Consider the following 13,960-nt stretch of genomic DNA (forward strand, 5'->3'; position numbering starts at 1 on the left):
GCCATAGGAGTCTCTTGTGAAAACAGGGACCCCCCATCTTTCCAGGAAGGACTGGAGCACCCCTTTCTTTTTGGCTTTCAGCACCCACAGTTGAAATCCTTGCGTATCTTCTGTGCTGGGTGTGTGCCCACTTTCCTGAGAGGCCCATCCAGCTGCCGGGCGGCAGCTCTGGAGCCTACTATGGCCCAGCTCCACCTTCCGTGGCCCAGGATGTGGCTGACAAAGCCCAGATGTTCAAGCCCTCCCCCCACCCCGCCGCTGGCATCCTGGCAGGCAATGCCATAGCTTCCTTCTCACTCTCCAACACCTGCATGGGAAGAACACACCTGCCGCCAGCTGTAGCCAGGTGGGCAGCTGGCAAGGAGGAATGTGGGGGATTCCAGCTGTGACACCCCAGCTGTGCCCAACCCCCTGGTAGCACCCCCTCCTCAATTTCTTCTGGGCCAGGTGTGCCCTCAGATTTGGGCTCTGGGAGACAGGAAAGCTGGGCTACTACTCTGCTTCTCTGTGAGAAACACCCCCTCCTGCTGCCAGCTGTGAAGACGCAGAATATGGTGACTCTGTATCTGTGTGTGTGTGTGTGTGTGTATGTGTGGTATCAAAAATGGGGTCTGAGTGAGGAGTAAGCTAAGTGGGAATATGTGTGACTACAAGGGCGAGAGCTTGGCTTCTGTGGTGCAGATGGACATAGTGTATGAATCTAAGGAAAAGTATGTGTGCACATGGGGAGATGCTCTGGCGTGGGTTTCAGTGTATGGTTTGAAATATGCGTGTCTGTGAGTGAATGAAGGGCCAGACTGTGGTGTGTGCAAAGATGGAGGAGACAGTGTGTGTGCAATAGATGTCATGTGTCTAGATGGAAAATGGATGTGCTGGGTGAGTATAAGGTGGTGTGTGTGGGATGGAATGGACTGTGTGTGTGAGGGGGGACTGGAGGGACGTACGGATGTGACTGTAGAGACGTACGGATGTGACTGTAGAGTGGTGGTGTGTGACTACAGCATTGGTGTGTAAGTTGGAGTTACATGCATGTGAAGACTAGAGTGTGTATGTGCAAATGAAAAGATGTGTGAATGAGGATTAAAGTGTGGTGTATATGTGTTGAGGGGTTGGTGGTGTATGTGTGTAGGGTTAATATTGTCTAGTGTATGTGCAGGGTTGATGGTGTGTTATGTGCATCTGAGGAGCTGATGTGCATGCGTGTTTGTGAGAAAGGTTTACATATATGTTTATAGTGTTGATATTGTGCAGCATGTATGTGTAAAGGGTTAATGTGTGTGTGCATAAAGACTTGTGTGTGTGTGTGTGTGAAGGGTTGCTGCTGTGTAGTATGTGTATGTGTTTGTGTGAAGGATTCAAGTATTTGTTTGCAGGGTTGATATTGTGCAGAATGTGTGTGTGTAAAGGGTTGATGTGTGTGTGCATAAAGACTTTATGTCATGTGTGTGTGTATGTGTGTGAAGGGTTGATGTCTGGTGTGTGTTTATGTGTGTGTGTGCTGTGTATGTAAAGGGTTAATATCTGGTGTGTGTGTGTGTGTGTGTGTGTGTGTGTAAGGGGTTGATGTTATCTGGTATATGTGTGAAGGGCTGGTGTTGTGTAGTGTGTGTGTGTAAAGGTTTGATGTCGTCTGGGTGTGTGTATGTGTGTAAGGGGTAGATGTCTGGTATGTGTGTGTGAAGGGTTGATGCTGTGCATGTGTGTTTGTGGTCAGGATTAATGTTTAGTGTGTGCATGTATTTGTATGTGTATAGGGTTTATGTTACTGTGTGTCTGAGTGAAGGATTGATATTGTGGTATGTGTGTGTGTATGTGTGTGCGTGCATGCACACAGGATTGTTGTATGCCATGTGTGAAGGAGTTAACCCCCCCCCCCAAGCCCTACATCTTCTGTCTGTTCTCCCAGCCATCCAGGTCCTGGATATCCTCAGTCCTGGCCTCCCCTGGAACCATCTGTCTCCTGGGTTCCCCTTTCTGGGGCCATCCTGCTCCCCCAATCTCGTCAGTCCCCAAATGCCTCACAGCCCCCCGTCCTCACTGTACCCCTAAGCCCCCCTAAGCCCATACAGCACATACTTCCAGCCCCCTTTCTGCCTGGAGCCCCTCCCCCTCCTCTGTGGCAGCCCTGAAACTTTAACCGGGTGTTAAAAGTTTCTGTTTACGAGAAGCCCTTGAATTTTTAAGGACATATCAATTCCCTCCCTCTGCCAGGCCCTTGCATCCTTGCCTCAGAGGCAGCCACTGTGGGTGCAGGGGGAGGCCTGGATCACAGCACGGGATCCCAGGGGCATGGCCCCAAGTGGAATGGCAGGCACACCACATCCCTGGGTGGCTTCAGGCACAGAGACCCTGCCCCCTGATACACAGGCACGCAGATCTATCTAGTATCACAGACAAATTCAGGCTGACGTCCACCAACAGGCAGTCTTTTCTTAGCGTGCACGCGAACACACACACACACACACATTTTGTGTTTTTTGAGATAGGGTCTCAAGTAGCCCACACTGGCCTCCAGCTTGCTGTGTAGACAGAATGACCCTGAACTTCTAATCCTCCTGCCTTTGTCTCCAGAGTGTTGAGATGGTAAGTGTGTGCCACCATGACCGGTTTACATAGTCCTGGAGATTGAAGCCAGGGCTTCCTGGATGCCTGAAAGGCACTCTACCAACTGAACCACACCCCACTCTTACATTGTTTTCACATACATAGACACAGAAGCATGTCACACACACATGGTCTGACATACATGAAAGCACATCTGACACATCCTGACCATACACACATTGCTATGGGCTATGTAGACAGGATGACCTTGAACACATGGGTATGTGTTACATGTGCTAACATACAGGCACATACCTGACAAAGACACCCGATGCCTGGTGTACAGACATGCTCACGTCCAGTTAGGCATGTTAGCATTGTCTGATACACACTGCTGTTCATCCACTGGCATGGTCTTACATACACTTACTGGCATGGGCTGACACACACAGACCCATATCTCGGACACCGACACCCATCCTTGACCCACTCTGGTATGCACAGGTCTTCTCTACTGGCTGGGTCCCACAGGGAAACAAATATATGTGAAGCCTTCTCATGGGCAGTCCCTCTGTGATCTTTGGACACTTACCGGCTGGGTCTCTCTCTCTCTCTCTCTCTCTCTCTCTCTCTCTCTCTCTCTCTCTCTCACACACACACACACACACACACACACATGCAGGGACAACATGTTACAGATCTCCAGTGTGGCTGCCCTGATGTGTTGGGTCAGTGCTGACACGCTGACACACCCAGTCTCCTCTGGCCTCACCTCCTGTCAGTCACTCACATTTCCACCAGTGACCAGTGTTGTTCCCTGTGTTTCACAGAGGGAGGTGGAAGGCACCTTTGCTGACTCACAGACACCTCCACGAGTACAGCCACACCCACGCCACTACTCAGAATATACTGAGCACACACACAAAAAAAAATTGGCCTCGCTCAGACCGACTGCAGACACCCCAGGCATGTCACCTGCCCTCGTTCTCAGAGGTTTTGGGACGGGGACATAGCACTCAGGGACATTTCTGCATACACATTCTCGTGCCTGCTAGCCCTACACACTCACCCACGCACACCTGGGCGCCTATACCACCCCCATCAGACAATGCATTGCTGAGAATTGCCACAGCTTCTTGGATCAGGAGGCTGACAAGGTGCTAGCTGCACCTGGCAAGAGGAAGGAGCTCTGCTTGGGGACGGAGGCACAGCCTTCCCTCCCAACCTAGGGTCACCCAAGAGTTCTCCATGCCCTACTTCAGAGTTTCCAGTACCCTCTTTCCGGCTCCTTCCTTCCCTCCCTCTCTCTGTGAAGGCTTTTCCTTTCCCTCTGTTAGTGGCTTGTTTTTTTTTGAAACAGGGTCTCAGTAAACAGGTCAAGCCAGCCTTGAACCATGTAGCCCAGGCTGGTCCACAGCTCAGTCATAATCTGCCTCTTGGAGCTTCTGAGTGCAGAGATTGCAGACATATGCCGCCCCACCCCACCTCATTCCCATCTGCAGTGGGAATGGGGAATCCTGGGCCTGCATCAGGGGCTGGGGGCTCAACACAATACAGATCATGTCCCTAAGTCCCAGGACACGTGCAAAGGTATGGGAGTCACACCAAGGGTAAAGGTGGTGTGTGTGTTACTTGGGAGAGTCTCTACAGAACCTGCCAGCTGTTTTGCTAGATTGTAGATCAGTTTGCCCTAGGCCTGGGGTATACCTGTGGGGCAACACAATGTGTGATATGTGTGTGTGTGTCCCTGCACTTTGTGTCCTTTGTATGGGGCTCCCATGTGTCAGTGTCACTGTGTCTGGGTTGCCATAGCTGTCTTCCAAGATATTTTGGCTTGGGTGTGTGTTAATGTGTCATTGTGTGTCCGGAGTGTGACAAGAGATGATTGTGTGAACGTGTGTGTGTGTGTGTGTGTGTAAGTATTCTGCAGAACGTGTGTGGCACGTGCATGTGCATGTATGTTAGTGTGGCTCTCCACGTCGGTCTGCACTGGGACAGCATGTGACAGTAGGTGGTGTGTGGCTCTTGCTCGTGTCTGTGCCCGGTGTGCACCGCCGTCTGCTGTGACTCCATGAGGAATAGGCCCTGCGTTCCTTCGTGACATTTGTGTCAGTCCAAGCCCTGCTGCGTGTCAGCGTGTGTCGGCGCCCAAACGCCGGCCAGCACGTGTCGGGGCGGCCGCGTCGGTGTGCGTCCCCGCGTGTATGTGTGTGTGCGTGTGTGCGTGTGTGCATGTGTGTGCGCGCCGGCCGCGCTCAGCCGCCCCGCCCGCCCCTCCCCGCGCCCCTCCTCCCGCCCGCGCCGCCCGCCCGCTCCCTCTCCCCGGAGTGCGCCGCTTCCAAACTTTGTCTAAACTTTCACTTTCACAGCGCGGCGGCGGCGGCGGCGGCGGCGGTGGCGGGCGAGGGCGAGCGGCCGAGCGGCGGCGGCATGGAGTAGACGCGCGGCGGCGGCGGCGGTGGCGGCGGCGGCGGCGGCGGCGGCGGACGCGAGAGGCAGCGGCGAGCGCGGCGGCGGCCCGGAGCCCGCGGGGCCGAGCCTGTGAGCGCGGAGCGGCGGCGGGCCGAGCGGGGCCGCGGGCCGGGCGGGCGCCGCGCGGCAGAGGCCGGAGCAGCGGAGCCGGAGCCCGAGCGCCAGCCAGCGCGACGCCGCCTGCCGGGCCTGCCCTCGCCGCGGCCGGCCTCCGCGCTCGCGCCCAGGCGCCCAGCGATGTACTCCCCGTACTGCCTCACCCAGGTACCGGCCGCCGCCCCCGCGCCCCGGGAGGGCCGGGCTGGGGTCCCGCAGGAGCGCGGGCAGCGGGCGGGGCGCGGGGGCGCTGCCCCGGGGCGCGCGGCGGGAGTGCGTGGAGAGGGGGCGAGGGGCGAGCGCGCGCGGCGGGGCGCGGCGGACAGCGGACCCCTGCTGCTGCGCGGCGACGCGGCGTGGTGGCAAGCGCGGGCGGGCAGGGTGACACGGCGGCAGGAGGCTGAGTGGCCCCGGGGCGCCGGGGAGCACGGGCGGGCGGCGTTCCCTGCGCACGGCGCGGCGCGGCCGCCCCGGGGTGGCAGTGGCGGGCGTGTGGGCAGCCGCTCTGCATGCGGCTGGGGTGCCCCGGGCGGCCCGAGCGGCCCGGGCGTCTCCCCAAAGTCTTTGTTCAGGCCTCGCATGGGAGCGGGGCTGAGAAAATGGCGGGGCTCCCAAATTTCGGAGGGGCAGGGGAGGGGAGGGAGGGACGGGCGTGCTGCCAGCCCGGGCCGCGCCTCTCTGCGGATCCTGGACGTTTGCAGACGCGGCTCCCCGGCCCCAAACTTTCCTCCGTGCAAACTTTCCGGTCTCAAAGACCAGGACCGCCGCGGCGGCATGGACCTGGAAGTGCCCCGGGGAATCCCGGTCCGCCACCCGCAGGCGGGAAGGGCGGGAGCAGCGGTGGCCACCGCAGGTCAACCCTGTTGGGATCAGCCGTCGGGTCAGCCTCGGGCACAGCAGCGCCGACCTTGGCGTGCTTGGGGAGCGCGAGCGCCTGAACGCGTCCCGCCTCCAGCGAAGTTCCCTGCGCAGTGTGTAGCAGAGACTGAGGCCTGGAGCATGCCTGATCTGCCACCGCACTCTTTCTAGCTGTGACTGCAAGCTCTGAGAGGGCACCAGCCAGACTAGCCCAGACTAGAGGGGTCCTCACGGCTCTATCTGCAGGACCAGGCCAGGGCAGGTGACAGATTTCGGCAGGCAGAGGGGATTTGTGGAGCTTGTCTAGCCTTGCCTGCTGGCCAGGCCTGTCTGTGGGAGCTCTTTAGGTCTTCCCTGAGTCCCTAATGGTCCCTTTGCTAAATCAGAGCCCTTTCAGACACGTGGTAAAAGTGGCACCACCTTAGAGTGGGAAAACACACCCATGGTGAATATATATGGCCAGGTATGCGAGGAGCGTGCCAGGATGTTTTGAAGGGCAAGAAAGTGTGTATGTATGTATGTATATATATATATATATATATATATATATATATATATATATATGCATGCCTGCATGCAGGAGGGTTGCAGTTCCAATGACACAGTGCTCTTGTAGTCTCAGGGACTAGTTGTCTGTGTGTCTGTGTGTCTAGAGTCTGTATGTGACTCCTGTAGGCTGACAGTGGCCAGACTGCGTGGCACAAACACAGATGACCTGGGGAGATGGTGTGTCTTGCAGTACAAATCACATGCAGGTTTGTGTCAGCGGAGGAAACCCATGCTTGCCTGTCAGAGCCAGTCTGTCCACCATAGCAGTGTGGGTCTGTTCCTTCAAGTTGTCACCTACTCTGTGTTGGGCTCTCTGCAGGAGGACCTGATCAGCTATCTAGATCTGAGCTGTGGCTGCCTTCAGGGTGATTGGTGATCCACTTGTCTCTGTCGCTGGTGTCTGAGGTCTAGTGGGACAAAGCCCTCGTGCTCCAACAGCTACCTTGCCCACCAGTCTGTTAGCCTGCCTCCACCCTTGCCAGACATCTGGGCGTACCCCCTCCTCACCCATGGGTCAGGTGAAGCACCCACTGCTGGGGAGAAAATACCAGTTGATGCATGGATGCCAAGCTACGGGGGACTGGGGTGGCCCCCAGATTTGGGGTGATGGCCTCGGTTTGGCTCGGTGGCACTCCAGAAGGGAATCCAGGCTCCAATCTGTGCGAGTTACATCTTGCACATGCCAGGCTGCCTGGGAGGGGAGTGGGCACAATCTCACCACTCTGCCAGCCCTGCATGGTGGGCAGGGAAACCCCTTTGCTCAGGGTCCTTGGCAGCCTTCGGTCATCAGGGTCTGGCTGTCCCTGCCTCTCGGCCACGTCTCTTTCCACAAACCTTTCGACTGCCACGGTTTTCCTCTCATCTTTGCTTCTCCAACAACCTCTTTCGCTGGCTGGCCTTTTTTTGTGTTTCTCTATCTCCGCTCTTTGTCTGTTTCTTGTCATGTCTGTCCTGTATTTCTAGCTGTCCCTCTCTGTCCCTGTCTCTGATTTGGCTCTGGACTCCCCCATTTCACTCTCAGACTCTCTCTATACCCCCTCACTCCCTCTCCCTTTTCTTTCTTCTTTTTTTCAAACCAGAATTGGCTTCAATTTTAAAGTCAATAAATGATTGAACAGAAGCAAGTGGGAGCAGCAGGGCTTGCTGGGGCCCGCAATTGGAAGGGCAGTGGGGAGGGTCTCCTAGAAAAGAGAAACTGAGCCAGCGGTGGGTGGGGCCATGGCTGGAGCTGCTGGAGCCCTTTACAGCCACAGGCCCAAGTCTCGGGTGGACATCCAGGAATCGGATGGACTCGGTGGGCCCTCAACAACGGACACACACACACACACACACACACACACACACGCACACGTGTACTGTCACCACCAAGGGGAGATCATAAACATTGTATTCACCTTGGACATCTAGACACATAGCTCTTGTCATGCACTTAAACACCCATGTGTCCCTTGGAATGGGATACGTGTATTCATTTATGTAAGTTCAGGCATGAAAACCTCCCCGTCACATAGCCACCAAGGCCAAGCTGTGTGCCCGTGTTCGTGAACACCAACACTTAAAGAGGCATCACTCTCAAGACAGGCCTAGTGTGGATACGCCGCCACAGAAACTGCAGTAGCTCCTGGAGTCACGGTGCCCTTGGCACAAGCTCGGCCTCGGCAGGTGTGAATGCGCACACAGGGCTGAGGACGGAGGGCAGTGGACACACGTTCTTACATGGAGACATGACCTCATTGGCTTGCAAGTTGTGAACGAGACTTCGCTAATACACACACACACACACACACACATGTTTTCCCACTCCTGGCCACAAGAACATATTTGCTAATATGTAGACAGTTGTGAACACACACAACGACACACACGGATGTACACAGATAGGATCGCCCTCGGATGGGCACCTCTGCCAATCTTCCCACGGTGGTCCTAGAACCTTTGATCTTGCACAGTCATGTACACACTTGAAGGTGAGCTGGCCCTGCTCCTTGTCTCTTCCCCACATCTGTGGTCTTCTCTGGCTCACCACGGCCACTCTTCTGTCCTGTAGACTATGGACTGCTCCTTGTTCTTGAACTAACTGGTACTCACGGTTTGTTTTCTCATTTGATTCTTGATATGGATGTCTTGCTGTGTAGCCCAGGCTGGCCTTGAGCTTACAGTGGTCATCCTGGGGCTACAGGGGCGAACCACCATGCTCTATCTTGGTAGTTTTACTTTTGTGTCTGTTCGACTGAGACGGGATGTCATGCAGCCCAGGCTAGCTCTGTATTGAAGAGAGCCTTAAACTCTTGATCCCCTTGCCTCCACCTTAAAGAGCTCGGACCACAGGTGTGGACGGCTGTGCCTGGAGGTGCTGGCTTTTCTCTCTGTGCCTCTGGCTTCACACACACCTCTGATCCCTAACATAAAAATGAGCCAGACACAAGTCGGGCTACTTTTGGCACCTCACTGGGGTCTTGGGACATGCTCCAGGGGTGGACCTGACTAGATTCAGAGCCATGAATACATCCCCCAAAGGAGCTGGGGTTCTAGGCCTAGACATGAGTGTCTTGCGCAGTTTCCAGGGCTGCCAGATGGAGGGTGTGGGGACAGAGGTCAAGGACTAGTCAGCAGGGTGTGGAGGGGGGTTTAGGGTTCTGCTCTGCACCCCCTGGTCTTGGGACTTAAAGTACAGGGTTTTCCTGGTCTGTAAAGCACATGCATATCTTTTAGCCCTGTAATGCAACTCACCGTCATGCCGGGCACGTGATCCGTGCTTGAGACATGTCCCTGCCATATTGGTCGCCATCATCTGGACCCTCCCTGCATAGAGAAGGGGGATCATGAAAGCAAGAAGAGCTGGAGCCCGTTGCACCGTGGCAATTCCCCATCTACTTCCTGGAAGAGGAAGCGAGAACTTGGAAGGACAGGGCTCAGCTCTTTTCCTCTTATTGGGGTCCTGTAGACTAAGCCGAGGGTGGCAGATTTCACGGTAGGGCAAGATGACTGTCGTGAAGTGAGGAGACGGCCTTCCCCGTCTAATGGGAACCAGGTGTCTCTTGGTAAAGAGTACGTGAGCATCCGTGGGTCTGTGTGGAAGTGCACAGAGCGTGGAGACTCATCACTAGTGACTTAGAGGTGTCCCCAATGCTCCAAGCCCCTTACAAGCCTGCACTGATTGTGACGGATCCACCGTGAGAGCACTGGACAGTGCGGGCCAGATCCTGAGGTGACTCGAGCCACACGTTTGAACTGCATAGATTATCTGTACCCAGGAATGGGGCTGGAATTTGGGCTCTCGAGGCACCCTTCCTCCAGTTGATCAAGACAGGCATAGAAGACCTCTGCTTTCTCCAACTTGGTACTAGACCTATAACTTCATCCCTGCTAAGCTGGGTCGACGAACAAGAGGGGTGGCTACTCTCCTGCCTCCCAAGCCCTGGGTGTGGGGGCAGGAGGATGAAGGGATGTCTGTGATAGGGATCTCAAGATTCCTGGATCTCGATCTGCGTGCCAGGAGGTCTTCAGCCACTGTGTCCTCGGGACCCCGTATGACCATGTGGGTGGGTATTCCTTTCCAGTTGTTTTTTGAGTCTGTTGATAGGCGCTACCCGCATATCCGGGTTGATAGTCCGGCTTCAAGGACTATCTCACGTTTTCTCTCTTATGTATTTGGTGGCCGTGTGGCTGAGGTGTACATCACCACGCGTGCTCATGCCTCTGTGGCATGTCCTTATCCAGGCGTTGGATAACATTGTAGTTGTCACTAGCACCACTGTTGTGACTGTGCTTCCGAGTGACTGACTGTGTCACAGTGACAGGCAGGTCCCTCCTCTCACAATGAATTGGCCTGTATTTTTCTGGAAGGGAAGCCGTCACTGCTAAGCGTGTATTGGTAGCTCACACATGTGTCAGCCTGCACTTACATACATCCAGCATGTGTCTGTGTGTGACAGACCCCCCACCCCACCCTGTGTTGTCGTATATCCCGGGCTTGTCCCTGTGACTGCTATGTCTTAGCACATGGCCCTTCTCTCAGTCACTCCTTGGCTTCCAGGCATCACGCATGACGCCCATGACATCCCTCAGCCTAGCAGCTGGAAGCAGGCTGGCCTCTTGTCCCTTCCCATGAGGTTGTGTGGCTGTGGTGGGCCCTGCTGTCTTCTCTCTGTCGTGGACAGAAGCTCATTGTGCAGGCAAGGTGCGGGTGTGTCGGGGCCGCCCATAGACCTCCCTCTGTCTGTTCAGTGCACATTGGTTTTGGCTTCTGCCTGCGGCTGCCCTGGCCTGGCCAGCTGGGTGTTCGGCTGTCTCTGTGGGCCTGAGGCCACTGTCCCTGTAGTCCTCAGCACCCCATTGCCAGGTTTGCCTGGGGTCCATACCCCAGAGCCACTTGGTATCCCTGGGAGGCTCTGAGGGTTCAGATTTGGAAACTGAGGTCCCCTTTCCTTCCCCCTTTCTCCAGCTCTTTCCTCTCTCCCTCCTCCATTCCTCCCCCTCCCGCTCCCTCTCTCCCTCTCTCTCCTGCCAAACGCATCTTGGCTCTCTCTGAATATCTCTCCTCCTCGATTTTTGGCTCCAGCTCTGGGCTCACTCACTAAAGGAAGAAGGGCTAGCTCCCCACCCCCAACCCCTTCCTCAACACCTCCCCCTCCTCAGGAGCCCCTCTGAGGGCGGGAGCAGCCTCTAGCAGGGGCCTGGGCCCCAGAGTAGGCTTGGCCAAGGGGGGCCCAGGCCCAGAGGGTGAAGGGATGAGGGGGATCAGGCCTGGCAGCCTGAGGGGACAGTGGGCAGGGTGGCTTCGCTGCCAGGTTGAGCAGGCGGGCAGGGAGGGGTCGGGGGCACAGAGCTGGGGTGTCTGGCTTCTGGTGGGGCTGGCAGGCCTCTGTGAGGCGCAGCTGTGCCCAGAACTCAGAGTCGCGTTTGCCACCACTACCGATGTGGCTGCGCCAGCCAGAGAGGGGAGGTGGGTATCGGGCACTGCGGCTCTGCACAGCCAATCAGAAGCTGGGTTGCACTGGGGAGCTTTCTACCCTCCAAACCCCACCCTGAGGGGAGCTGAGGGTGGCGGACAGCAGTGGGCAGGGGTCAGTGCCCACTTCCATTGCTGGGACCCAGCTCTCTCTGCCAAAGCGAGGGCCAGCATTCCTAGGACAGGACGGACCAGAGAGGGGTCTATCTGTCCCCACCTGAGTCTGCAAGACAAGCCGGAGGAAGGAATCATTCTGAGGTGCATTCAGTGCCACTCCCGTGTCTCGAGAGGTGACGTTGAGTCTGAAGCTCAGGGGAGAAGTGTACAAAGCATCCAGGTGGGTCCAGGGAGAGAAAATCAGCCTCAATGCAGTCATCTGGTGGGGGAGGTCATTCTGGGTCTGTCTCATACAAAGTCACCCGATCACTGGCACCGGCGGGCACAGAGAGTCACATTGGCAACCCAAACCTCCCTCTATCAGGCATAAACATGTGTGCACACGCATACACACAGACGTGTACATACAAAGAGACTCCCCCCCCCCCAGACACCTACAGATACCCAGCCGCACCCCAGCATATCAATGCGCATGACAGGCAGGGAGCCATGTGTGGGTGGAGATGCGTAGGGACTCACAGTCACACAGCCACACGCTGTGAAGCACAGTCCGGACCACAACCACCCATCACACAGGAACACACAGAACCCTCAAACACATGCACTTAGTGACATAGCACACATGATCACCGCACATGCGAGCGCGTGCATGTGCACACACACACACATGCCTGCATGTATATATATGCAGGAGAACACTCTTGGACATATGGACATACAATCCCTTAGTCCAGTACTTCAGAGTGATTTTTACCCAACAGGAAATGTCTGGAAACATTCGGTTGGCACACATAAAGGGGCGTCATAGGCAATGACTGAGTAGAAGCCAGGGATACTGTACAGGTCACCCCGTGACAAAGAACAATCCAGCGCCAATAAGGTCTGAAACACCACTTTGCAAGCACATCCACTAATAAACACGTAGATATAGCTAGCGCTCCGCACCCATGGTACACTGATACATAGCGTGTGTAAGACAGAACGGCTGGCTAGCACAGGGTTACACACAGACCTGGACATTGTCCCCTGTGCGGCCTGCACACATGTGAACTCAGGCAGAGTGACACCCGTATATAATTAGTTTGCACTTGGCCACAGCTGGGTCAGGTTAGAAATAGGACCCCAAATGAGAGTCTCTTACTGGGGCCACATTGCTGGATGACTGAGTCACATGACTGAGTCAGCCCTGACCTGTCCTGATAGAATTTGGAGCCCTGGCTCTCTGGCTTAGTCTGTGCCCAGGGCTTTGCGGAGGTATCTGCCCTCACCGCCTTGCAGCCATAGGGAACAGGAAATGGGATGAGGCTGAATTCTGAGATGTCTTCTTTGTGGCATCGAATCGTTTGGCTTTCGTTCCTCTGCAGTCCTGGGCCTGAACCCAGCCGGGCCTCACTTACACGCGGTGCCGAGCTGTGCCCTTCCTCCAGCCCTTTAGCTTTTGCAGCTTCTCCTTTGACTCTGAAAGAAGAGATGAATCCATAGGTAACAACAGAACAGTGGAGAGGAGGAAGCCTCTTGTAGAGGAAAATCAAAATGAATATTTATCCTAAAAATTAAAGCCAGCAGTGACTGTGTACGGAGGCTTACTGTGCTGGCTCCTGGGCTAGATACCTCGGGGCAGGCGCAAGCTCACATTTTCTTTTGTGTGAGGCGAGGTTTACTAGTAGGAGAGAGAGGCTTTCCAGGTTGGAATCCTGAGTCTGAGACTGGGCTCTCTCTCACTCGCTCTGTGACCCTAGGCAGATCACTCAGCCTTTCTGGGTTCTATTTAGAAAGTAGGGTTATGGCTAACATGGGGGTGAACGCTGACCTGTAAAAATATTTTTATTTTACGTATATGAGTGTTTTGCCTGCATGTATACTTGTGAACCTACCACATGTGTACCTGGTACCTGAAGAGGTCAGAGGTCAGAAGGTGTTGCTTCCCCTGGCACTGGAATCAGGAATAGTTGCAAGTCACCATGTGGGTGCTGGGCATCGAACCTGGGTCTTCTACAAGAGTAATCATTAATTCAACTCTCCAGCCCAAGGCTGTGAATCCCTTTAATTCTAGTACTTGGGAAGCTGAGGCAGGAGGATTAAGGGTTTCAGACTAGCTTGGTTTACTCAGCCCTGTCTCAATATATACATTTATATATTTATATATTGAGGGTGATGGCTTGCCTTTAGTTCCAGTGCTTCAGAGGCAAAGGCAGGAAGGTCTCCTGAGTTTGAGGCCAGCCTGGTCTTCATACGGAGTTCCAGGCCAGTCATGGTTACAGGGTGAAATCTTGTTTCAAAAAACCATAACAATAATAGTAACAACAACAACAACAACAAAATAGATAAGACTGAAAAGGAAAAGAGAGCAGAGCTGTAGTAGGGTGTGAGCTG

At 55.1% G+C, this 13,960-nt stretch overlaps 1 protein-coding gene across 5 annotated transcripts in view; it reads left to right on the forward strand.

Moving 5' to 3' along the window:
• The first annotated feature begins 4,848 nt into the window (after positions 1-4,848).
• Nfix (nuclear factor I X) overlaps positions 4,849-13,960 on the forward strand; it is a 94,274-nt gene continuing 85,162 nt past the window's right edge. For 2 of the 5 annotated variants that reach the window (XM_052167184.1, XM_052167186.1), the window contains exon 1: positions 4,851-5,280. Coding sequence is in view for 1 of the 5 variants with exons in the window: in XM_052167186.1 (XP_052023146.1) it covers positions 5,254-5,280 (27 nt within the window). In the remaining 4 variants the exon portion in view is untranslated. Of the gene's footprint in view, positions 5,281-13,960 lie in introns of all 5 variants that reach the window. The other 3 variants (XM_052167188.1, XM_052167190.1, XM_052167189.1) reach the window with 3 other exon arrangements.

The sequence above is a fragment of the Apodemus sylvaticus genome, chromosome 21, assembly GCF_947179515.1.
Source record: "Apodemus sylvaticus chromosome 21, mApoSyl1.1, whole genome shotgun sequence".
Lineage (NCBI taxonomy): Eukaryota > Metazoa > Chordata > Mammalia > Rodentia > Muridae > Apodemus > Apodemus sylvaticus.